At 44.3% G+C, this 27,424-nt stretch overlaps 1 protein-coding gene across 1 annotated transcript in view; it reads right to left on the reverse strand.

Annotated features, from left to right (window-relative positions):
* LOC137424141 (sodium-dependent neutral amino acid transporter B(0)AT2-like) overlaps positions 1-27,424 on the reverse strand; it is a 92,744-nt gene that overhangs the window by 6,875 nt on the left and 58,445 nt on the right. Inside the window, 3 exon segments of the mRNA XM_068111607.2 lie at positions 8,708-8,870; positions 9,270-9,429; positions 16,034-16,226. Of these exon segments, the coding sequence (XP_067967708.2) occupies positions 8,708-8,870; positions 9,270-9,429; positions 16,034-16,226 (516 nt within the window).

The following is a 27,424-nucleotide window of genomic DNA, read 5'->3' on the forward strand; positions in this document are numbered from 1 at the left end:
CTCCCGGCTTCACAATTGCTCGACCACCACGACCACCACTCGACCACCACCACCACTCGACCACCACAATTGCTTCACAATCGCTTGACCACCTCTCCCGGCTTCACAATCGCTCGACCACCACTCCCGACTTCACAATCGCTCGACCACCGCGCCCGGCTTCACAATCACTCGACCACCGCGCCCGGCTTCACAATCGCTCGACCACCACTCCCGGCTTCACAATCGCTTGACCACCGCGCCCGGCTTCACAAACGCTCGACAACCGCGCCCGGCATCACAACCTCGACCACCGTGCCCGGCTTCACAATCGTTCGACCACCACTCCCGGCTTCACAATTGCTCGACCACCACCTCCACTCAACCACCACAATTGCTTCACAATCGCTTGACCACCTCTCCCGGCTTCACAATCGCTCGACCACTGCACCCGGCGTCACAATCGCTCGACCACCGCACCCGGCGTCACAATCGCTCGACCACCGCGCCCGGCTTCACAATCACTCGACCACCGCGCCCGGCTTCACAATCGCTCGACCACCGCGCCCGGCTTCACAAACGCTCGACAACTGCGCCCGGCTTCACAATCGCTCGACCACCACTCCCGGCTTCACAATCACTCGACCACCGCACCCGGCTTCACAATCGCTCGACCACCGTGCCCGGCTTCACAATCGCTCGACCTCCACTCCCGACTTCACAATCACTTGACCACCACGCCCGGCTTCACAATCGCTCGACCACCGCGCCCGGCTTCACAATCGCTCGACCACCACTCCCGGCTTCACAATCGCTCGACCACCGCGCCCGGCTTCACAAACGCTCGACAACCGCGCCCGGCTTCACAATCCCTCGACCACCACTCCCGGCTTCACAATCACTCGACGACCGCACCCGGCTTCACAATCGCTCGACCACCGTGCCCGGCTTCACAATCGCTCGACCACCACTCCCGACTTCACAATCACTTGACCACCACGCCCGGCTTCACAATCACTCGACCACCGCGCCTGGCGTCACAATCGCTCGACCACCGCGCCCGGCTTCACAATCGCTCAACCACCACTCCCGGCTTCACAATTACTCGACCACCACTCGACCACCACAATTGCTTCACAATTGCTTGACCACCTCTCCCGGCTTCACAATCGCTCGACCACCGCGCCCAGCTTCACAATCGCTCGACCACCGCACCCGGCTTCACAATCACTCGACCACCACTCCCAGCTTCATAATCGCTTGACCACCACTGCTGGCTTCACAATCGCTCGACCACCGCGCCCGGCTTCACAATCGCTCGACCACCACTCCCTGCTTCATAATTGCTTGACCACCACTGACGGCTTCACAAACGCTCGACCACCGTGCCCGGCTTCACAATCGCTCGACCACCGCGCCCGGCTTCACAATCACTCGACCACCATGCCCGGCTACACAATCGCTCGACCACCACTCCCGGCTTCACAATGGCTCGACCACAACTCCTGGCTTCACAATCGCTCGACCACCGCGCCCGGCTTCACAATCACTCTACCACCGCGCCCGGCTTCACAATCGCTCGACCACCACGCCCGGCTTCACAATCGCTTGACCACCACACCGGGCTTCACAAATCACTTGGCCACCACACGCGGCTTCACAATCACTTGACCACCACACCCGGCTTCACAATCGCTCGACCACCCGCCCAGCTTCACAATCGCTTGACCACCACTCCAGGCTTCACAATCGCTCGACCACCCGCCCAGCTTCACAATCGCTTGACCACCACACCAGGCTTCACAATCACTTGGCCACCATACGCGGCTTCACAATCGCTTGACCACCACACCCTGCTTCACAATCGCTCGACCACCCGCCCAGCTTCACAATCGCTTGACTACGACACCCGGCTTCACAATCGCTTGACCACCACACCAGGCTTCACAAATCACTTGGCCACCACACGCGGCTTCACAATCACTTGACCACCACACCAGGCTTCACAATCGCTCGACCACCCGCCCAGCTTCACAATCGCTTGACCACCACTCCAGGTTTCACAATCGCTCGACCACCCGCCCAGCTTCACAATCGCTTGACCACCACACCAGGCTTCACAATCACTTGACCACCACACCAGACTTCACAATCGCTCAGCAAGGCAATTTTGAGCTTCAGTGTAATGTTTTGTATTTGGCGACTTCTTTTGAAGATAATTATAAACACGTTATCATAATATTAGCGAATTTAATACACTTACTGCTTTATATTTAATTATCTTGGTATGGATTTCATCTCGATGTTTTTACATGTTTTAAAAAAGTTTTTAATTGCCTTTTTTCTCTCAGCGTTCCCGTTATAACAAGCACATTCAGCTGACATGGAAGCTACCCTTCTTTCTTTCAGAAGCAGAGCTTGATGATGATGTCTCGTCTCCTCGGGCAATGATGGCCCGTTTGCCATCATATTGCCTTTCTATGGCTGGTACACACGGGTAAGTGTGTGGTACAGCTGGGGGAGGGGAGGGGGTTGCCACTCCTCTCCGTCCCTCTGCTGGCCGTTGGGGAATTCATCCTCTTCCGCCCATGCTGTTGGAGTCAACTGGACTCTCATCCACTAGATGTGCAGAGCCATCTGCCATTTAAACCGCCGCGTTACACTGGTAAGTGGGGCTGACAGGTACTACACCTTGCCCACAGGTGACCTGGGATTATGCAAGGCAGGGGCATCCATCTCCCTGAGGTATTATAAGACACCCGCATACCCTGAATACACCCGCATACCCAAAGCAGAGCTTGATTTGGCACGGGTTGCTGCATTTTTCTTTCTTGTTTTTGAATATAATTCTGTTTTTTCAGGTCACTTTTCTTTCATAAATTACGCATTTCGTACATACATTGAAATCCAATCCGCGTGGCACTGCAAACTACAGCAGACTACACCAGATATTTTTACGGCAGAATTTGTCTGTCCATGTGTACGTGGCAACGGTTTGAGTGTGTGGTTTGTGGGTGAAGGTTTGAAAGTGAAGGTTGTGGAGGAAGGTTTGATTGTGAGGGGTGTGGGTGAAGGTTTTAGTGTGAGGGGTGTGACGGAAGGTTTGAGAGTGAGGGGTGTGGAGGAAGGTTTGAGTGTGTGGAGTGCGGGTGAAGGTTTGACTGTTTGAAGTGTGGGGGGAGGTTTGAGTGTGAGAGGTGTGGAGGAAGGTTTGAGTGTGAGGAGTGCGGGGGATGGTTTGAGAGTGAGGGGTGCAGGGGAAGGTTTGAGAGAGCGAGGCATGCAGGGGAAGGTTTGAGAGCGAGTGGTGCGGGGGAAGGTTTGAGAGTGAGGAGTGCTGGGGAAGGTTTGAGAGTGAGGGGTTTGGAGGAAGGTTTGAGTGTTAGGGGTGCGGTGGAAGGTTTGAGTGTTAGGGGTGCGGGGGAAGGTTTGAGTGTGTGGAGTGTGGGTGAAGGTTTGACTGTTTGAAGTGTGGGGGGAGGTTTGAGAGTGAGGGGTGCGGGGGAAGGTTTGAGAGTGAGGGGTGTGGAGGAAGGTTTGAGTGTTAGGGGTGCGGGCAAAGGTTTGAGTGTGTGGAGTGCGGGTGAAGGTTTGACTGTGTGAAGTGTGGGGGGAGGTTTGAGTGTGAGGTGTTGGGAAGAATCATCTGGGTATAACACCAATGGCATGCTGGGAAACTGAAAAAAACTGTTTGGCCAGCAGGCTGCGCAAGCCATGGCGGTGAGGTTTGCAGCGGAGCCCTGGAGGAAGGCAGAACACTGTTGTTCAAAGCCATCGCACCATGCGGGACAAGCCCAGAAGATGGCCCCATCCACAGGCAGCGGATGGTCAATAACAGGGACTCACCATGCATGGGTGTGGTCACAGAGTTCACGAGGGTCAGGGCCGCACTCTGCGCGGCAGTTGAGCATTTCACATGGCGACGTCAACATCTTGCTCTCTCTTTGCTTCGTCCTCCAAGGAAATACCATCCCTCTCATCTCGCTTAACTCATCACCATTTCCAAAGGTCCATCACTCCCTGAGCTGCACTTCGTACAAGCAGTGCCGACTCGCACAACCACACCATTGCGGTGCATCCACAACGAGCTCATGCTTTACTCAAGCTCTCACTCGTTCACCCTTTGTTCGTGTGTGAGTCTGATGAATAGGCTTTAGTTATTACCCTAGCCTGAGGAGAGGGTATTGTATTTGAGTCGGTTTGTTTCGTTTGCCGTTTGTTACTTGCGAAAATCGAAGATTTTTCAAGTATATTGGTTGGTCTTGTGCGTTATTCTGTCTGTCTGTTTGTCTGTCTGTATGTCAGTCGGCTACAGGTCACAATTTTCAACCAATATTCACGAAACCTCACCAAATGGTAGAGTTGGTCATAAGCAAGAAGCCTATTGTTTTTGGGGTCAAAAGGTCAATAGGAAAACATAGGCCAAAAGTCACCAACTTTGTCAAATTTCTAAAATCCTCAATTTTCATCCGATTGACTTGAAATTTGAAGAGTATTTGCATATCTGGTCACTCAATTCAACCACCAATTATATTTTCGGTCAACATAGTCCAAAAGGTCAACATAGGTCAGATTACTAAAATCCTCAATTTTCATCCGATTGACTTGAAATTTGAAGAGGACTTGCATATCTGGACACTGAATTCAATCCCCAACTATTTTTGAAGTCGACATAGGCTAAAAGGTCAACATAGGGCAGATCTCAATTATTTCTTTTGTATACTGAATCAAGGCTCGTGTCAGAGCTAACACATTGAACATGAAAACATGCACAGACACATAAAAAATACAATGAAGGGAGCGGGAGACAAGAGGGGGAGAGAGAGGGAAGCACACAAGCACAACAACAGAAGAGAACAGGGACGTTGGTAGATCTGTGGAAGGGGGAGTGCTGGGGGAGTAGGGTTACACGGTGTAAAGCAAATTAACACTTCTAGGAATTTGAGGAAAGAAGTTGTGGATTGAAAGAGGTGGATTTGGGGTGTTTTAATGGGGGTAGAAAAGATAAAGGTTTTGAATGGGGGAAGTTAAGAGATGGTGGTGAACAGCTGTTTTAAAGACATGGAGGGAAGAGAGGGATTGAAGAGAGTGTGGGAGATTGTTCCAGAGGCGGGAGAAAAGAGGAGTGAAAGAGTGAAGATGAGCAGAGAGCCTTGATTTTGGCAGTTACACAATAAGAGGGTTGCTGGCAGATCTTGTGCATCCTGCAGTAATATTTGGGGGTAGAGCACAGACAGAGCAGGGGGAGCAAGGCCGGAGAGGAATCGGTAGAAGACAGAAAGACCACCAACCTGCATGTGGTGAGAGAGAGAAAGGCCCTCAGAATCAGCTTCATCGCAGGAGATTCCAATGATTCTGCATCCTTTGGTTTCAACCGCGTGAAGTCGAGCTCGGTGCGAGGCAGGAGCATCACCCAGAGGGGAGAGCAGTATTTCATTGAGCTGCGGATGAAAGCTTTGTATGTGGTGATGAGCTCAGAAGTGCCCAGAAAGGACTTCCCACGACGGAGGATGCCCAGTTGGCGACCGACTTTGGAGGCCAGCTTGGAAATTTGGTTTTCCCAGGAAAGATCATGGCAGATAGTGAGACCCAAAAGCTTGAGTGACAGAGCTTCTTCAAGAGGATTGTTCAGAAAGTCGATGGGATGGTTGTCCAGACTGTCTTTATGGAGAGACAAAGTGAGTGTGATATTTGTCAAGATTGAAAGACATGTTCCACTTGTTTGACCAGTTTATGATTTTATCCAGATCTGCAGAGAGTGAGGAGGCTGCTGCCTGCCGATCTGAGGGTTGAGATATGGAGCAGCAGAGAGAGGAGTCATCAGCAAAGAGATAGAGAGGATTTTCCAGACAGTCGGAGACATCATTAACAAAGACCAGAAAAAGCACAGGGCCCAGAACACTGCCTTGGGGAACTCCAGCTTGAACAGGAATGGGAGATGAGAGAATTCCATTCAGCGCCACACGTTGACTGCGGCCAGAGAGGATGTCTGCAAGTCATGCGTAGAGGTTTCCATGGATACCATAGGAGGAGAGTTTGGTGAGCAGAGTGGGGTGCCAGACCGTATCGAAGGCACGTGATATGTCAAGGGAGACAGCTCTGATTTCCTGTCTGGTGTTGAGGAGCTCCATCCATTGTTGAGACAGCAGAAGCAGCATGTCCAGAGAAGAGTGACCTGGTCTGAATCCAAATTAATGATCCAAGATCAAGCCATTGGAGAAGATGAAGGATTTGATGTCAGAAGCGATGATCGATTCCATGACCTTGCTGATAATTATTGGGAGCAGGCTTATTGGTCTATTGTTGCAATGATCTGTTTTTGCACCTTTTTGTGTAAAGCGGTAATGTTGGCTGATTTCCAAGCAGATGGCAGATGACCTTGAGCAAAAGAGATGGTGAAGAGAACAGAGAGAGAGGGTAAGATAGAGCAGTAGAGCAGGATTTTATGACCCTTGGGCTGATGCTGTCTGATCCAGTTGCAGAATCAGAATCGAGGTTTGACAGAAACTTCTCCACCTTGTCAGGAGAGAAGGACACAGTGTCCAGGAGCAGCTGGGTACAACTGGGTATGGTGGGTACAGAGAGAGGCGGGTTTGGGACACAAGATTTTGCGGCAAACAGAGAGTTGAGGAATTCGGCTTTCTCACGTGCGGAGTCAGCTGTGTAGGAGGTGGAGGTATGAGATGGAAGGGAGAGGAAGTAGGGAGGAGGCCGCTTTGAGGAGGAGAGGGGAGAGTGAAGAATTGGAGAAAGATGGTGAGGGGTGAGATTAGAAGGGGAGGGGTGGGGGGAGTTTTCAAAGGGAGGGGTGAGGGGCAGTTTTGCAGGGGAGGGGTGAGGGGGAAATTTTGAAGGGGAGGAGTGAGGAGGGAGACTTGAAGGGGAGGGGTGATGGGGGAGATTTGAAGGGGAGGTGGGAGAGGGGAGATTAGAAGCGGAGGAGAAAGGGGGGAGATTTGGAGGGGAGAATTGAAAGGGAGGGGTGAGGGGGAAGTTTATGAGGAAAGGAGTGAGGGGAGTTGGGGAGGGGTGAGGGGGGAGTTTAGGTGGGGGAGGGGTGAGGAGGGAGTTTAGAGAGTGGACGATTAATGACAAATGAACATTTATTACAAACTCGGTTTATTGTGATTTTCATGTCAGAGATTTGTTTGAAAACGTTGGAGGAGGGGTGGAATGAAGGTGAGTTTCGAGAATGTTGAAAGGAAGAACAGTAAGAGATTGAATATTTTTTTGAAATGGAATGATTTGATGAGGAAATTGAAAAAAGCCTTTTAAGTAGGAATAAAAACAGCGTGTTGTAATAAATAAAGCTGCAGGGGAAAGGGAAATAAAACACCACTGAATAAAACACTGCAGGGGAAAGTTTAAACATATTAGAATAATATTTAAACAAAACTGTGAAAAACAATCTGGGAAAAGTCCCTGAAGTGAGAGCGTGGATCTGAGAAAGGAGAAAGGGTTGAATGAGTATGGTGGAACTAGAATTGGAAAGATGAGTACCGTATCGGCTGGAGAGGTAGAAGTAAAATGAGGATCAGTATCGGCTGGAGAGGTATAAGAATAATGAATTTTCATCCGATTGACTTGATATTTTAAGAGGATTTGCATACCACGTCACATAATTCAACCACCAATTATTTTGAGGTCATCATAGGCCAACAACTTATTTTTGGGATTTCGCAAGTATCGTGCCATGCACGATATATTTACCCTCGCCTGAGGAGAGGGTATTGCATTTGAATCCGTTTGATTGTCTGTCTGTTTGCCTGTCTGTTTGTTTGTTTGTCCGCACAGAATAAATATGGTTTTCTCTACAACCGTTGGTCTGATTGACAGGACATTTTCACCATAGGTGCAACTCCACCTGTAGAATTTATTTAATGATAATTATGATGTCATAGGTCACGTGGTTTGGCCGCCATCTTGGAAAAACCGAAAACAATTGCCCCTCTATATCTCCGAAAGCGCTGTATAGAAAAAAATGAGACATGTCTCATTGTAAGGAGCTCTCGATGTGGAATAACATATGTTAATGATGATGTCATAAGTGCCTCCATTATGACGTCATTATTCGACAAGTACAAAACTTCATCTGATCAAGATGAAATTTATTGAGCAACATCTAGGGATAACTTAGTGAAGAAAAAATAATGATGACGTCATCGGCCACGTGGTTCGGCCGCCATATTTGTTTTTACACAAAAGCCTTAAAAAACCACTGAAAACACATCCTGGTGAGGATCTGCAATCTCTGATTGCTTTTTCTAGTTTCCTATTGTACATAAGTTCGTTTTTTTTGTGCCTCACCTCCACCATATGTGATCCTCGTACTCCAGATCTGTTCGGGAGCTGTTGGCTTGTCTATCCGCACGTTGTATTTCATTATAATAAACCTTTTTCTTATAAGAGACATTTTTTTGCCTTTTGCCTCCCACAGGTTACATCACCAAGTTCGGCGATGGATTGGAGTAATCCTCGGGGTTTTGTAAATGGTAAAAGAACACTTAATTTAATGCAATGTGAATTTGGAAAGCCTGGTGATCTTCAATAGCAGCAAAAGCTCCTGGTGCGACGGGTGATGTGAGTCAGACCAATCGACCGGACAATATTTTTCTTTGACCCTCGTTCCTCAGGGGTCCACATAACTACATTCTCAAAAACGATTTCAGTGTACAACTTTCTTCTACACCGTCTATCATGTAAATAATTCAGCAAAGTAATTTCTCACCGTTTCCTTGATCCACGCACTATAGCTCGGTGGTGTTAGGCTCATCTGGATGATGCTAGCCAAGAGCATGGCTATCATCACAATTGGTGAGACGTAAGCCCACATGTACTGGTAAATCTTCGGCGGGTAATATCCAATCATATCTCTGAGGTCATCCATGAACCTAAGATGCACATTGTGTTATTTATCTTCAAAAGTAACACATTTCCCCTGTATATTCACAAAATTGAAGCCTGCATTCATGTTTGTGTTTGTCTGCTATGCTTTGGAAAACAGATACACATTCAAAATCACACAAATAATGGCTACAATGGCATCAATTAATAGTGGAATGGCAAACGGCATTTCAACTTTTTATCAGAGCTAGACAGTCGTGGTTAGGACATCAAAGCGTCTGTATAAAAATGTGCAACCTTTTGTTGAGTATAATCGACTAGGTAACATGTTTCCTGTTGCAGCTTTGACTCATTCGACGGATAAATTGCTCAGCGAGGATGTATTGCTCTAAAAATAAACTAACGCTATTTGGAAAAATGCGTCACACTATAAAGTGGAAACTTACTTTTGTGTGCCATACACCCAGGCAACAGCAATGTTCTCCAAAATGACGATGATAATGAGGGGTAATGTGGCCGAGTAGTCATCAAACATGGTGACAAAGTAATTACCCGAACGCTGCACAAACAGGAGGCCCAGCAGGAAGGCGATGAGACAGCTACCCGCTGTGGAGCACAAGTGACATGGATGAGGCAAATATATTGTCGTGTGTACTGGTACGAAATGGTGAAATAAACAAGTGGAGCATGGCAATTGTGGATGTTTCATGATTATCGGCATGCAATTACACAACCTTTCTTATTTTATGGTAAACTCCAGGTTTCCTTTGAAATGAAAAGTTCATTTATGAATCTGAGATGTTGCTGGGTTGTTCTATAACACATTATTCTGCTGGCATTTACACCACACAATGCTGTTTCATCACAAGGTAAATAAGCCTTCGGTAAATTCCATTTGTCCAATCATGTTTGTGCCATTATCCAAAGTAGGAGATAGAATAATTGATGTCACAAATTGTTTGTGCTGGGTGGTGTGCATGTACAGCAGAAAGGTAGCACACCCAGAACTAGATACAGGATGTACTGATTATAGTGTGCCTTCAGAAAGTATTCACACCCCTTGACCTTTTTCACATTTTGTGTTACACCCTGAATTTTAAATGGATTAAATTTAATTTTGTTGTCACTGATCTACACAAAATACCTTTTACCCACCCTTTACCCCTTTACCCCAAAACTCACAAATAAATACCCACAAAAGCTGTGCACGCCTGGATTTGGGGAGTTTCCCCCATTCATCCTTGCAGATTTGCTCAAGCTCTGCCAAGTTCTATGGGGAGCGTCAGTAAACAGCAATCGTCAAGTCTTTCCACAAATTCTCAATGGGATTCAAGTATGGGCTTTGGCTGAGCCACTAAAGGACTTTCACATTCTTGTTCTGAAGCAATTCCAGTGTTGTTTTGGCTGTATGCTTGGGATCATTGTCCTGTTGGAACATAAATCTTCACCGCAGTCCAAAATATTTTGCACCTAAAGGAGTTTGCAGGTTCTCCACAAGGATTTGCCTGCATTTGGCTCCATTCATTGTTCCCTCTATCCTTATAAGTCTCCCAGTCCCTGCCGCTGAAAGGCATCCCCATAGCATGATGCTGCCACCACCATGCTTCATGGTAGGGATGGTGTTAGATGGGTGATGAGCTGTACTCGGTTTCCGCCAGATGTAGCGCTTTGTATTCAGGCCAAATAATTAAATTTTCAGCTCATCAGACCACATAATATTTTGCTTCATGCTCCTAGAGACTTCCCTTGCCTTTTTTAAAACTCCAGATGTGCTGTCCTGTGCCTTTTTCTCAGAAGCGGCTTCCATCTGGCCACTCTCCCATAAGGCTTAGCTTTGTGAAGTGCTGCGGAGACTGTTGTCCTTCCAGCAGGTTCTCCAATCTCAGCCAAGGAACTCTGTAGATCTGCCAGAGTGATCATTGGGTTCTTGGTAACCTCCTTGACTAAGATCCTTCTTGCCCGGTGGCTCAGTTTGGTTGGACGGCCAGCTCTAAGAAGAGTCTGGGTTGTTCCATATTGTTTCCATTTCCTAATGATGGAGCTCACTGTGCTCTTCAAAACTTTCAACACTCGAGAAATTGATTTATAACCTTCCCCAGATCTATGCCTCCTCACAGTTATATCTCGAAGTTCTACGGACAGTTCCTTGGACTTCATGGTAGAGTTTCTGCTCTGACATGCACTGACAACTGTGGGACCTAAGAGAGAAAGGTGTGTTTCTTTCTAAGTCATGCTCAATCAATTGAATAGGGGACAGGTTGACTCCAATCAAGTTGTCGAGACATCTCAAGGATGATCAATGGAAAGTGGATGCACCTGAGCTCAATTTGGAGTGTCATAGCAAATGGGTTGAATACTAATTGACTCGAGACATTTCAGCTTTTCATTTTTAATTATTGTGCAAATAAATCTTAAATAAGTTTCTACTTTGACATTATGGGGTATGATGTGTAGATCAGTGACAAAATATATCAATTTAATCCATTTTTAATTCATGCCGTAGCACACCAAACTGTGAAAAAGTGAAGGGGTGTGAAAACTATCGTGTTCACCGGGATTAACACCACTAAGTGACAGATTGCCAACCGAGCTTTAACTCCGAGGCATATATACTCAACTATGGCGGTGGTGACACGCGCGGGAGGGGAGAGGGAGGCACTGATCGCATGGCTGGTGTTGTGAGTGTCATAAGGAACAAAGGGGAAACCACAGAGGCAACTACACACAGGGAATCTACCCTTATACCCTAACTAATTAGCATAGCTCCACCCCTCGCAGAAACCACAGAGGCAACCACACACAGGGAATCTACCCTTATACCCTAACTCCTCCCCTTGCATAGCTCCACCCCTCGCATGGAGACAAATATACACTTACGCAACATCCGGCCCTACTTAGTTACAGGAAGGTTTCTTCTTCTTCACGACATTCGGAGCACACTACACTATACAATCCTACCTGGCCGAAGGTATTCCATTGCTACCCCCACAAATGTAACAATACTTTCCTAAGGCACTATATTTTATATGGTTGAATAATGCTTGTGGAATTAATCGATGTATTCTGAAAGTTTTTTGTGTGAAAAGGAAACAGATTATTATGTTGGAGTAGCTAACCTCTGACCTGTATATAGAACTAGAAGGAGCACCCGGCATTTCTGTGGGGGGGGGGGGGCAGGATACGGAGGGGTGAGGGAGGGAGTGCGGGAGGGGTGGAAGGGGGAGGGGAGGGGGAGGTGAGGGGAGAGGGATGGGAAAGATATACTACATATATATCTTTTGGGGGGGGGGGGGGAGGGGAAAGAGGAAGAATTTACCCGTGCAGAGACTGCTTTATCCTCAGTGTTGCCCAGGTATAAAAGGAGATTGTAATACCCTCTGCCTCCATCACCAGGTGGTGCTACGTGGTACACATTTACTTAGAGGATTTACGCCCCTCTCCTGGTCCCCCACACACCCGAATGAGGGCGCGACCACATAGCCTATGTTACCCACCAGACAAAGTTGTATTTGTACCCTGAGTAAAGTATATAAGTGTTTATAGCTGGAGTACCCGGTGTTGGTCAAGCGAAAAAGAAACATTAACGTATTTGAAATGAATGCAAATATAATGGAAAAGCAATAACATCCAAATCAGAATCAATCACAAATCTCAAATCATCATTTTATATTTTCATTGAACATATGCCGGTGAATGTACTGTTGATCACATTTCTGAGTTAAGTATGATGACGTTCAGGAAGAAGAGGAAACCTTATCAACTTCGACCGCTTCCAGCATTGTTTTTTTTATTATTCGTGTTCAAATGTCTGGTAATTGTTTTGTATTTATTTATGCGAAGGTATACTTGTATATAACTGTCATTAATCAAAAAGGCTTAAGCACTATAGAGCGATTTAAATAAATAAATAAAAAAACGAACTTTGTTTTATAAAAAAAATATTTTCTTTTTGCCTAAAACACTCCCAGGCACTCACTGATGAACCCCTGAAAGTTTGATGAAGATCCGTTCAGCCATCTTTGAATAAAACGCGGACACACAGACAACTCGCGTTGAGATATATACAGTCGATGAACACAGTGGTGTGAAAATTCTCAGGTTACTTCCGGATATAGTATCGTAGAAAACACGGGCTGCTCGTAGAAAATAGGAACCTTCACGCCGTTTCTTTTTGGGTGATCCCGACTTGCCATGTGCCATGGTACCTTTGGTTCACCGATTAAGGTCACTGTTCTCATAATCTCACCTGTGTCTGTGGATCGATTTAACAAAGGATCTTCGCGTATTGTGACAATTTAATGAAATCCAAATGTTGTAGCGACCCATTGGTCCCCCAAGCGAGATCAGCAACAGAATCTCCTTGCTCCAGCCGGTGACGTAACCGGCGGGCAAACCACGGCGCCGGGATGGCCGGTCACGTGACCACCAAAGCGTGCCGCGCGTGCGGTTATAATCCTTTGCACCTGTCGGTCACATGACCACCAAAGCGCGCCTCGCCTGAGAGGCGTGGCTTTCGGTTTCGGTTGTGCTTTCTGGTTGTGATATATATGCAGCCCGATAAACGGGCTTTTTAGAGAGTTCCCGAGTTGGTTTTTACAATAAACATCTTCTCGGACGAGTTTGTGTCTTGCCCGTCACTTCGTCCGTCTCAAGCAAGAGCCCTGCTCTTCACTGGTGACCCCGACTGCCCCCGAACTGATTCGTGGGCTGCGAACGGACACGGCAAGCGCGCCCTAGCCAGGGAAGCCACCTAGGCTGGTGACGCCGGCTTCTCCCGCATGGCTTCAGGTGCAGTTTCGACCGCGGTTTTGACATGCCGGAGTTTCGGTAACGACGACGGCCATGACTATGAGGTTCGCGCACTGCGCTCGGCTCTTCCTCTACGACCGGAGGGGCGAACCTATTCCAAGACCCTCCGAAGGCACGGCTGCTTCGTCACCTTCGCGCACACTGACGTTCGCGGCACGGCTGTTTCGTCACCTTCGCGCACGCTGACGTTCGCGGCACGGCCGCTTCGTCATCCTCATGCACCTACAACTACAACAACTACTTCTACCCCGACTGCAAATACTTCTCCGACCCTGCATCCTCGGGAGGCCCGCGAGGAACCTCGGCAGCCTCCCCCGAGGCCTTGACCAGCCCCTCGGTTGGCTCACCCGCTTTTCGCATGCACCGCTCGAGCCTTCTTGGCACTGCACCCGCGAACTGCAACCTCGGGATGCCCGCGAGGAACCTCGGCACGCCTCCCCCGAGGCCTTGACCCGCCCCGCGAGGAACCTCGGCAGCCTCCCCCGAGGCCTTGACCAGCCCCTCGGTTGGCTCACCCGCTTTTCGCATGCACCGCACGAGCCTTCTCGGCACTGCACCCACGACCTGCAACCTCGGGAGGCCCGCGAGGAACCTCGGCAGCCTCCCCCGAGGACTTGCCCGGCCCCTCGGCCGCCCCCCCGTCCACTGCACCCCCCGTCCGACCACACGCCACCACACCGGACCCCCCCCCCCCACGACTGGCCAGGGGTTGTTTCGGTCGGGTCATCTGGACCCCCCTCAGGTTGACCTTGCTGGATCAAGTCCATTCTGGGGGGGCGTGTTTAGCGACCCATTGGTCCCCCAAGCGAGACCAGCAACAGAATCTCCTTGCTCCAGCCGGTGAGGTAACCGGCAGGCAAACCACGGTGCCGGGATGGCCGGTCACGTGACCACCAAAGCGTGCCGCGTGTGCGGTTATAATCCTTTGCACCTGTCGGTCACGTGACCACCAAAGCGCGCCTCGCCTGAGAGGCGTGGCTTTCGGTTTGGTTGTGCTTTCTGGTTGTGATATATATGCAGCCCGATAAACGGGCTTTTTAGAGAGTTCCCGAGTTGGTTTTTACAATAAACATCTTCTCGGACGAGTTTGTGTCTTGCCCGTCACTTCGTCCGTCTCAAGCAAGAGCCCTGCTCTTCAATGTCAGCACTTTCACTGAATGCAGATATGCAAGTGCTAATTAACCCTAAGTAGGAAATTTACTGAGGGTACTGGCACAAAATAACCCAACCTTTTCAGAGGATGGGTGTATTGGCGCAACCAGCAGGGTGGGGCACAAGGGCTCGCCCCCTACCCCACTCTCAACCCTCCCATTAGCAGTTGGCTCAGGTATGGGAGAAAATTGTCTGCCTGGATTAGCACTGGCAATGCATCGCAGTAGGGGCGTCTTAGTAGAGACTGTGATTGACACCCGTGCTCTCACCCGGTCACCTTCATTTTGTACCGTACTATTGTGTGGACCTCTGCTGCTTACTCACTCATTGGGTAACCTCAGCACCCCTTCCCCCCCCTAAGGAAAGTCCTGGTTGTGCTTCTGGATGTGTGGGGTCTTTAACATACATTCCCAAGCTATTTATGGATGGGACACCTAGAGTTACATCCCCATCCAAAGGAGAGTGCCATTCACGATGCATCACTCCATGCTGCCTTTACATTACATTATTTCACTCCCTGTTGGCAGTTTTAGTGTGAGGAAAATCGACACAATTGTGAGTCGAGCCAATATTAAGTCAGTTCAGGGAAGAGCCAAGTAAATTACCAACTGACCTAAATCTTTGGAACGGTTATGATGCCGTTTCAGTGCACATGTGGGCTGACAGGATGGCCTAGAGGTACGCACACTCACCTCTAAGCTGACTAGTATGGGTTTGAATACTGACCCAGCTATAAACTGCCATCCCGGTTGTTTCACAGGCAGGGTGATTCATCAATGTGTGTACCATCCATTGGATGGACATTAAACAGCTGTCCCATCCGCCAGCATTCGTTGGTGGATGTTAAAGATTCAATGGTGTCCTTTGCGAAGAGTCGATGAAGTATCATCGCCAGCATCCTGGCAAAATTCCAAATTCCTGCCCTAACGAGCAGAGGACTTTGCATCAGTGGCACAGCCGCACCCTCAACCAATGATGCTACCCCGCAGCCTTGTGCTGCATACAAACAAAGACGAAGTGTGCATGCATTGATGTCTTCCTCATTTCTAAATAACATTAGCATATGCAGAAAGTGAAAAATAAAACTTCCAAAACAAAACACGCTCAGATATAAATATGAATTCCCTCAGTGCAGCAACACCATGAAATCAGTTTGGCCCACAATTCAGATCTCCAAAGTAGAATTTACCATCTGAGGTACTTCATCGCTCACTGGAGTATGCTGCATAGCAAGGTATGACCAACTTACTTGTGACAAACTCTTTGCGAATCTTGAAGGTGTCTGTGACAGAGGTGACGATTCCCTCCATAGTGCCAAACATACTTCCTAATCCCAGGTTTATGAGCATCAAGAAAAACATGACGGACCAGAGGGGGGAAGCTGGAAAGTGTGTTATGGCCTCAGTGAAGGCAATGAAGGCAAGTCCTGTTCCCTGAACTGCCTGGAGGTGAAATAAAAGAAAAGAGAAAAAGGGCATATTAAATGTTAAGACGAAAACTATCTTGTGATTAATATTCTTATAGTGGGGCAACGTAGCATAACAATTGTGCATTTTGTGAGGAAAGCACCAAATTTGGCACACGAGTAGACTATCCTATTATGAACAGATTTGGATATTGGGCCATCTCAAATTCAGCCCCTGATGGCTGTGGCAGCCATTTTCCAAAATGACACCTTCAGCTTGTTCCGACGAATTGCATCATCAATTGGCTTGGTCCTTTCCACCAGGCATTCTCTGGTGAAAGCTTGGAACTGCTCTTGGCCAACCTTCTTCACATTCCTGATAGTCTCAACTGCAGCAGGACCTGCAATTTCCTTTGTGTCAAGGAGAACCAGATCCATGCTCTCTTCCTCAAAGGGGCTGCCAAGCTCTTCTATGACGCTGACAAGGGTGCGGACATCCTTGGCGAAAGAGGTCTGCACACTTGGTGTCTGGTCGTGATGACGTGTGTCCTCTCGCCTCCCCCAGTGTTGATGGCCATCTTGGAACTCTTCTATGGCCCTGGCAATTTCTGGCCCGGCAATCATCCAACGCCGCAGGGCACTTGGGTTGTCAATGAGGCCGACTGCTCCACCATCTCCTTTGATGCAGGCGTTATTCTGTTCATGCGCCTGGTCGATTGGGATCGAAGAGAACACCTTCTTCGTCTTCTGTACAGTGAAGTTGCCAGCCCTGAATTCTCTGGCTACATCTGGGTGCTTCATTGGGAATGCAACCATGTCCCGCAGGTGAACAGGGACCCACCTGGTATAGTGTGTGTGGTCTAAGGCATGGAACCATGGGACCAGTTCCGTCAGGGCATCAAGGTACATCGTGAATGAAGCCTGCCGCAGAGAACGCACGTAGTCCAGTACCAACATCTCTAGTTCCAGCACAGTTGCCCAGTACTGAAAGTTGAGAATGTCTTCTCCTCTCTGGTGACACCAGTCTTCGAACTCAGGCAGGTCTTCTGCATCATCAGCATATGTCATACAGTGGCGTTCATACGCACGGTGTTGCAGGATGTGCAGTGCCACTGCAGTGATTTGATGAGCTCTTCTTGTGCGGGTGACATGGGCAGCTCGCAGGAAGGAGTCGGCCGTCCCTGGCATTGCAATCTCAGCTTGCAAATCCGCAAAATCTGCAAATCTTGCAAAAATCAAATCTCTGAATCTGAGATGGCCCAATATCCAGATCTTTTTCATAATATGATAGTCTACTAGTGTGCCAAATTTGGTGCTTTCCTCACAAAATGCACAATTGTTATGCTTTATTTAGCTTAGCTGCCGGACTATTATTATCCAATCTATATTGTTTTTTTTAAATTAATTCTAATCTGCCTCCTTCCACACCCCAACAACCTTTCATTATGACTGTCATCTAGTCAACCTTGTTTCAATGTCCTACTGAATCCCTGAAAGAGGGCAAGAACCCAAAGATCCAAGGTCTAAGTCAAAATTGCAAAGCTAAACTTCCAAAATTAGGATCCATCTGCATATGATATGTGCAAATAGTTAGGATTTGGAGTGCGGTAGAGGTGGGTTAGTGCAATTCATTAAAAAAGGGGAGGGGTATGAAAGGTATGGCATCGGCAGATAAGTGAACGAATGGGAAAATATGCCTTCCGGTGGTAGGAGTTTTTCCAATTTTGTACATCGCTGCCAAATAAATTGTTGAACACTCTGGTGTCATGGCACAGAAGATCTTGTTAGTCAGGTTCACTATGTTTTTTCGTTCAAAATCATGGTAGATTAGCAAACCTATACATTTTTGGAAACGTTATTACATGGAAAATCTGAAAATCAATGTTTACATTTGCCAATTCCGACCAATTCGATTCGACCAATTCGACCAATTCGACCAATCGACCAATTCCATTCGACCAATTCGACCATTCGACCAATCGCTTCGATCGACCATTCGACCATTCGACCAATTCGATCGATTCGATTCGATTCGATTCATCGAATTCGATTCGATCGACCATTCGACCAATTCGATTTGCCAATCAATTTGACCGACCTTTGCTTGTGTGGAACGGACTGTGAAAACGATGCGGACTATATCGTCGGATACGACACACAGGACAGTGATGACGAACTCTAAATGGCATATTCTGTAATCGTGTATGTTTGATGCCATTGACTGCCTGTGTATATTTTGTCATTGACTGCCTGTGTAGATGTGAAGTTATACTGACTGCATGTGTATATATGATTTTGCTGACTGCCTGTGTATGTTTGGTGATATGAAATATTGTGGCACATTTTGATGTTATTAACTGCCTGTACAAAATGATAACATGTATTTGATTATGCAACTTATCGCGAATATAAAGACAGTATTTTGCAATTCAAAACCTTTGATTCGTGTCTTACCATTCCCCATAGCACTAATTTGATACTTTCATTGGATTCCTTGTCCCTGAAAATATAGGTTTAGTATATTTTTTAAAGTTTTTAGGGTAATTAGAGGCAGAAATAGAACAAAATATGTGTTTTACTGTGGCCATTTTGAAAATCCAAAATGGCCGCCATACAGGTATCTCTCCAAATGTAAACATTGATTTTTAGTTTCCTTATGCTATAACCTTTCCAAAAATGTATAGGTTTGCTAATTTACCATGATTTTGAACGAAATATAATTTATTGACATAGTGAACCTGACTATGTCTGACAGTGCTCCAAAGTACATAATTCAACCACACTTGCCTCTACAACAATGAATGTGAGTTAAGCATCATTAGATCTAATTCTGCAGAAAGAGAGATCCAAGACCTTGTGCAATCTTACTGTGGGCAGATTGATTAGGGTTTTATTATTAACTATTATAATTCAATGTTATTATTTCAGAAATGTCTCAACACATCTTGTCACTATTTTTCCCTTCCCATCCTCAACATACAGCAGGTGGATAAACCATTGCTGTTTCCTGAAGCTTTCCTTCTTAACCTTGACTCAACATCATCACTTACCCTTTGCTTCTATTTGAATCTTATTTGTGGAGTGAGTGATGGCTTCCTCAAAGATGAAGGCCTGAGGAAAAGATGACATATTACCTTACAATGTTTGATTCATTCATCAAACAAGCATTCTGAGTATTGCGCTGCAATACATGTCCCCTACCGGCTGTCTGTCGTCCGGAAAACTGTTGGGGAAATTACCAAAGTTCAAAGTGCTATAACTTTGTCAAAAATGATCGAAACGTCGGGAAGTTCGAACTTGATCTGTATCTTATCATGAGGAAACCATGTACCAAGTTTGAAATCATTAGCATTCAGAGTTTAGAAAAAAAAAGTCCGGAAAACTGTTCTTTGCGTGACGGACGGACAGACTGACAGACGGAGGGCCGGAGTGCAAACCTATAGTCCCCTCCGGTGTACACCGGTAGGGGACTAAAAATTTTGTTGAAATCAGCCAATATTTGGTGGAGTTATCGCACGGAAACCAAAGTGTGACAGACTAACCTCATTAAATATGCAAATTTATGCACGGTTGAATGTGGGCGCGGATGATGTGAGACCGGGTTATCCTGACCGGGTTATCCTGACCGGGTTATCCTAACCGGGTTATCCGCGGACCGTGGAAGCTAGGTTACTTCTGATGCGTACTGTGTATACTGCTAAGGGGGCAGAGTATCAGATACATATTTAAAGAAGTATTCACGCAGATTATACGCACAGAAGCATATGGTAAAGTGACACTCCAACCTCCCTAGATGTTTTCTTGATTTATTGGTAAACTATGTGAATTCCATGTATTCTTGCCCGATATGAAGAATTGTGTCAATGGAAACAAAATTCAGTGAAAACGTTTTTGACTTGATGCTTATTCTAGGAAAGCATTTTAAAGAACATTCCACGATTACAGCATAATATACACAAGGAATATTAACAGCTTTGACTTACCGCACTCCAAATTATAGTCGGGAAAACTGTTGGGGAAATTACCAAAGTTCAAAGTGCCATAACTTTGTCAAAAATGATCGAAACGTCGTGAAGTTCGAACTTGATCTGTAGCTTATCATGAGGAAACCATGTACAAAGTTTGAAATCATTAGCATAAAGAGTTTAGAAAAAAAGTCCGGAAAACTGTTCTTTGCATGACGGACTGACAGACGGACAGACGGAGGAAGGGAAGGACGGAGTGCAAACCTATAGTCCCTTCCGGTGTACACCGGTAGGGGACTAAAAATTATATTTCTACCTACAACCGCAATTCACAGCATCTGCATGATTTGGAATATCCATCGTATTTAAAGTATAGAGAGTCAGAGAGATCATTGATGAATGAATCAATGATCTCTGACTCTGTTGAAAATCCTCTCTATCTCTTTGCTGATGACTCCACTCTCTGCCGGTCCATTCCTCATATCTCTGATCGGCAGCCTGCAGCCTCCTCACTCTCTGCAGAACTGGACAATATCACAAACTGGTCAAACAAGTGGAACATGTCTTTCAATCCTGCAAATCTCACACTCTTACTATGACTCTCTGAAAAGATCGCCTGGAAAACCCTCCCATCCACTTTCTGAACAATCCGCTCCAAGAAGTTGTGTCACTCAAGCTTTTGGTTCTCACTATCTGCCATTATCTTTCCTGGGAAAACCACATTTCCAAGCTGGCCTCCAAAGCCAGTCGCCGACTGGGCATCCTCCATCATGCAAGGTCCTTCCTTGGCACACCTGAGCTCCTCACCACATACAAGGCTTTCATCCGCAGCTCAATGGAATACTGTTCTCCCCTCTGGGCCGGTGCTCCTTCCTCACACCTAGCTTGGCTTCACGCTGTTGAAACCAAAGCTTTCAGAATAATTGGAATCTCCTGCGATGAAGCTATCTCCGAGGGCCTTTCACTCACTCACCGCAGGCAGGTTGGTGGTCTTTCCGTCTTCTACTGACTCCTCTCCGGCCTTGCCCCCCCAGCTCTCTCTGTGCTCTGTCCCCCAAATATTCCTACAGGTCGCACAAGATCTGCCAGAAACCCTCTTCTGGTGAAACTGCCCAAATCAAGACTCTCTGCTCACCTTCACTCTTTCATTCCTCTTTTCTCCCGCCTCTGGAACAAATTCCCCCACTCCCTTCAATCCCACTCATCCCTCCAGGTCTTTTAAACAGCTGTTCACCACCATCTCTTGTCTTCCTCCATCCAAAACCTTGATCTTTTCTAACCCTGTTAATTCACCTCAGATCCACTTTTTTGAAATTCCGACTTCATTCCTGGAAGTCCTAGCAGTGTCCATGTGTTTTATACCTGTCCCACCCCCCTCACCCCCTTTCCCGTGTCTCCTCCCCGCAAGCCCTCTCACTCCCATAGATCTCCCGATGTCCCTGCTCTCAAATGTTGAGGGTTGAAAGTCTCTAAAGTGTCATAAAATATGTCATAAAAGATTTAATCCGAAATGAATGAATGAATGAATTCTCTGCTGTTGTACTTGTGGCATTCCATCTCTCTCCCCATCTTGTCTCCCGCTCCCTTTATCTAATGTTTTACGTGTCATTTTGTCTTTTTGTGATTAATGTTAGTCCTTACTTGTATACAACCTCGATCTTGTATACCAAAAAAAAAAAGAAAGCCGTTCATGTATCTGGTTATTTTGGCAAAACAACCAGCACATGTGGTGCCAACCTTCTGGGCACTGGTATACAGACGGAACACAGACTTCTCACAATCTTTAACCTTTAAAGGTTTCCATCTGCACCACTGCCAATTCATCACCATTAACCACCTGCACTGCAGCCATGCTATCGATAACAATGGTGGTGAACATGTTTGCGTCTGGTTCAGGCAGTCTTCTCTTTGTTAGCCCTTATTTCGCCAACTCGGAAAGCAATACACTCTCTTAGTTGTCTTCCTCATGGTTCTGTCTACATGGTAAAGGACAAAAAGAACTGTCGAGATTTTGAATGTCAGAACACGTTTCAAGTCAAAGTCTCTTCCCTTTTCTGTAATTAGGAGTCTGACAAATAAGGCTTCATCCTCTGAGTCTCTACCGGCCATATGTATCTCTTAATTATTCCTGCAACAGAGTAATACGATGCTGATTCATTTGAACATACTGCAGCACGCGTAACACATCACACCAGCTAAAAAGAAGAACCAACGACTGACTACCACTTAGTCATGCCAAGATAAACCGACCTCGTGAACTGGTTAGCTGGAGGCATCATCTGAAAATAACAGGACCGATAGATAGTCTAACAACGGCGTAGCCGGGCTTGGATCTGCTGAGTGGAGGATCTGCTGTCCCCCTGCCAGGTGACAATGACAGCTCTGATTGGTGGACGTTTGTGAGCAACATAGATACAAACACCGTATGGACAGACAAACAGCATTGCCCAATGGACTACCCCATAAAAACAAGATGCATTCTGCTCAACATTGGATGAAATATTCGTTGTTTATGAGCTAAACATCAGTTTTTGAGAAAATTATCCGAATCCATTCATCTGAAACTAAACTAACCGAGAAACATTTCTACTCAGAAAGGCATATTATATATATATATATATATATATATATATATATATATATATATATATATATATATACATATATATATATATATATATATATATATATATATATATATATATATATATATATATATATATGTATGTATATCTATATATATATATCTGTGCAGCGTCTGTCCTGTGTTGTGTTGTGTTGTGTTGTCTTGTCACTGAACTACATTCTCAAACTTTTGTGAAATCGTACCAAACTTCTGGTATGCACATATCTCTCCCGTCGGTATGTCCTAAGGGTATTTTTTTTGAAAAATTTTCCAATTTATTTTTTTTGGGGGGGGGGGAAATTTTTTGGGGAATTTTTTTTTTCAACTTCAATTGTTTATAAAAAGTAATATCACGTATATTACAAATACATTTGTGCAAAATAATTGTTGTACACCGCTCCTTTCCTATGGCATCTCCAGGCATTGCAAATCGTCATTGCTGGGCACCAAAGGGGGCTCGGCAGTGACGCACGCTGAAAGAGAGTACTCAGTTTTCACTCTGGTTTCTTGTTTTCTTGTTTTCTTGCTTTCTTTTTTTCTTGTTTTCTTGCTTTCTTGTTTGTTTGTCCGGGCGATATCTCAGCCATCCTTTGAGCTAGGAAGCTGAAATTTCGGCACAGTAGTGAGCAAGTCCTTTGTCAAAAACGGTATTTTTTGTTTTTTGATTAATCAATTAATTGAGGAGTTATTTAATTATTAGCGATTAATTAAGTACTTATTTAATTAATTAAATTTCCTTTCTCTTCGTACCATTAACTCAGGCACCTTTTGAGTTAGGAAGCTGATATTTGGACATGCCAATGACCAGGTGATTGTGCTGCAAAGGATATTTTTGATTTATTAATTAATCAATTTAATCGATTAATTATTTAATTATTCGACTAATGACAAAAAAATTTTTTTTTTTTAAAGTTACAGATTCTGATGAAATAGTGGTAGTTTATTTGTTCTCTGACCAAATTGATTAATAATTTAATTTTTTATGATTATTATTTATTTATTTTCATTATTAATCATTTATTTATTTTCTTTCTCATTTGGCCAATATCTCAGGCACCTTTTGAGCTGGGAAGCTAATATTTGGACATGAGTGACCAAGTGATGTGGCTATCAAGGATATTTTTGATTTATTGATTAATCATTTCATCTATTAATTATTTATTGATTAATCGATTAATTATTTATTGAGTAATCAATTAATTATTTAATTTTTTATAAATGACTTATTTAATTAAATTTCTAAAAGATACATCTTCGGATGAAGCACTAGTGGTTTAGTTATGCGATTAGCCAATTGATTATGAAAATATTTTGTGATAATCTTTTATTGATTTTAATTATACAATTAATCAATCAATTAGTGTACACCTCTCCCTCCCAATGCAGCCTCAATGAGCTGCACTGCGGTATTGCCGGGCGCCGGAGGCGCCCCGGCAATGCCGTGCTGCAGCATATTTAATTATTTGGCATGGGGCGGTGTACTTTGAATGTATTTGTACTTGTTTGTTTTCTTGTTTGTTTTCTTGTTGTACACCGCTCCTTTCCTATGCCATCTCCAGGCATTGCAAATCGTCATTGCCGGGCACCGAAGGGGGCTCGGCAGTGACGCACGCTGAAAGAGAGTACTCAGTTTTCACTCTGTTTGTTTGTTTGTTGTACACCGCTCCTTTCCTATGCCATCTCCAGGCATTGCAAATCGTCATTGCCGGGCACCAAAGGGGGCTCGGCAGTGACGCACGCTGAAAGAGAGTACTCAGTTTTCACTCTGGTTTCTTGTTGTACACCGCTCCTTTCCTATGCCATCTCCAGGCATTGCAAATCGTCATTGCCGGGCACCAAAGGGGGCTCGGCAGTGACGCACGCTGAAAGAGAGTACTCAGTTTTCACTCTGGTTTCTTGTTTTCTTGTTTTCTTTCTTGTTTTCTTTCTTGGTTGTCCGGACGATATCTCAGCCATCCTTTGAGCTAGGAAGCTGAAATTTTGGCACAATAGTGAGAAAGTGCTTTGTCAAAAACGGTATTTTTTTTTGATTAATCAATAAATTGAGGAGTTATTTAATTATTAGCGATTAATTAAGTACTTATTTAATTAATTAAATTTCCTTTCTCTTCTGACCATTAACTCAGGCACCTTTTGAGTTAGGAAGATGATATTTGGACATGCCAATGACCAGGTGATTTGGCTGCAAAGGCTATTTTTGATTTATTAATTAATCAATTAATCAATTAATCGATTAATTATTTAATTATTCGATTAATGACGAGAATTTTTTTTTAAAGTTACAGATTCTGATGAAATGGTGGTGGTTTATGTGTTCTATGACCGAATTGATTAATAATAATAATTTCATTTTTTAATGATTATTATTTATTTATTTTCATTATTAATCATTTATTTATTTTCTTTTTCATTTGGCAAATATCTGAGGCACCTTTTGAGCTAGGAAGCTAATATTTGGACATGAGTGACCAAGTGATGTGGCTATCAAGGATATTTTTGATTTATTGATCAATCAATCAATCAATTAATCAATTAATCGATTAATTATTTAATTATTCGATTAATTACTTAACAAAAAAAAAAAATTCAGTTACAGATTCTGATGAAATGGTGGTGGTTTACGTGTTCTGTGACCGAATTAATTAATAATTTAATTTTTTCATGATTATTATTTATTTATTTTCATTATTAATCATTTATTTATTTTCTTTCTCATTTGGCCAATATCTCAGGCACCTTTTGAGCTGGGAAGCTAATATTTGGACATGACAGTGACCAAGTGATGTGGCTATCAAGGATAATTTTGATTTATTGATTAATCATTTAATCGCTTAATTATTTATTGATTAATTGATTAATTTTTTATTGATTAATCAATTAATTATTAAATTTTTTATTAATGACTTATTTAATTAAATTTTAAAAGATACATCTTTGGTTGAAGCACTAGTGGTTTAGTTATGCTATTAGCCAATTGATTAAGAAAATATTTTGTGATAATCTTTTATTGATTTTAATTACACAATTAATCAATGAATTAGTGTACACCTCTCCCTTCCAATGCAGCCTCTATGAGCTGCACTGCGGTATTGCCGGGCGCCTGAGGCGCCCCGGCAATGCCGCGCTGTAGGATATTTAATTATTTGGCATGGGGGTGGTGTACTTTGAATGTATGTGTACTTGTTTGTTTTCTTGTTTGTTTTCTTGTTTGTTTTCTTTCTTGTTTTCTTTCGTGGTTGTCCGGACGATATCTCAGCCATCCTTTGAGCTAGGAAGCTGAAATTTCGGCACAAGAGTGAGCAAGTCCTTTCTCAAAAACGCTATTTTTTTTTGGATTAATCAATAAATTGAGGAGTTATTTAATTATTAGCGATTAATTAAGTACTTATTTAATTAATCAAATTTCCTTTCTCTTCTGACCATTAACTCAGGCACCTTTTGAGTTAGGAAGCTGATATTTGGACATGCCAATGACCAGGTGATTTGGCTGCAAAGGATATTTTTGATTTATTAATTAATCAATTAATTGATGAATTATTTAATTATTCGATTAATGACAAAAAAAATTTTTTTTTTAAAGTTACAGATTCTGATGAAATAGTGGTAGTTTATGTGTTCTCTGACCAAATTGATTAATAATTTAATTTTTTTATGATTATTATTTATTTATTTTCATTATTAATCATTTATTTATTTTCTTTCTCATTTGGCCAATATCTCAGGCACCTTTTGAGCTGGGAAGCTAATATTTGGACATGAGTGACCAATTGATGTGGCTATCAAGGATATTTTTGATTTATTGATTAATCATTTCATCTATTAATTATTTATTGATTAATCGATTAATTATTTATTGAGTAATCAATTAATTATTAAATTTTTTATAAATGACTTATTTAATTAAATTTCTAAAAGATACATCTTCGGATGAAGCACTAGTGGTTTAGTTATGCGATTAGCCAATTGATTATGAAAATATTTTGTGATAATCTTTTATTGATTTTAATTATACAATTAATCAATCAATTAGTGTACATCTCTCCCTCCAAATGCAGCCTCAATGAGCTGCACTGCGGTATTGCCGGGCGCCGGAGGCGCCCCGGCAATGCCGCGCTGCAGCATATTTAATTATTTGGCATGGGGCGGTGTACTTTGAATGTATGTGTACTTGTTTGAATTATGATTGGTTTAAACCATGACAAAACGGCAACTCGGGTACAGTCAGCTATATATATATATCTGTGCAGCGTCTGTCCTGTGTTGTCCTGTGTTGTGTTGTCTTGTCACTGAACTACTTTCTCAAACTTTTTTGAAATCGTACCAAACTACTGGTATGCACATATCTCTCCCGTGGGTATGTCCTAAGGGTATTTTGTTTGAAAAAAAATTTCAATATTATTTTTATTTTTTGGAATTTTTTGGGGAATTTTTTTTTTTCAACTTCAATTGTTTATATAAAGTAATATCACGTATATTACAAATACATTTGTGCAAAATAATTGTTTGAATTATGAATGGTTTAAACCAAGACAAAACGGCAACTCGGGTACAATCATTTATCTATATATCTACATATCTGGGCAGTGTCTGTGTTGTCACTTAACGACTCCCTCAAACTTTTATTTCCGTGGTTGTGAAGTGTTT

Source organism: Myxine glutinosa, chromosome 3 (genome assembly GCF_964187855.1).
Source record: "Myxine glutinosa chromosome 3, kmMyxGlut1.1, whole genome shotgun sequence".
NCBI lineage: Eukaryota > Metazoa > Chordata > Myxini > Myxiniformes > Myxinidae > Myxine > Myxine glutinosa.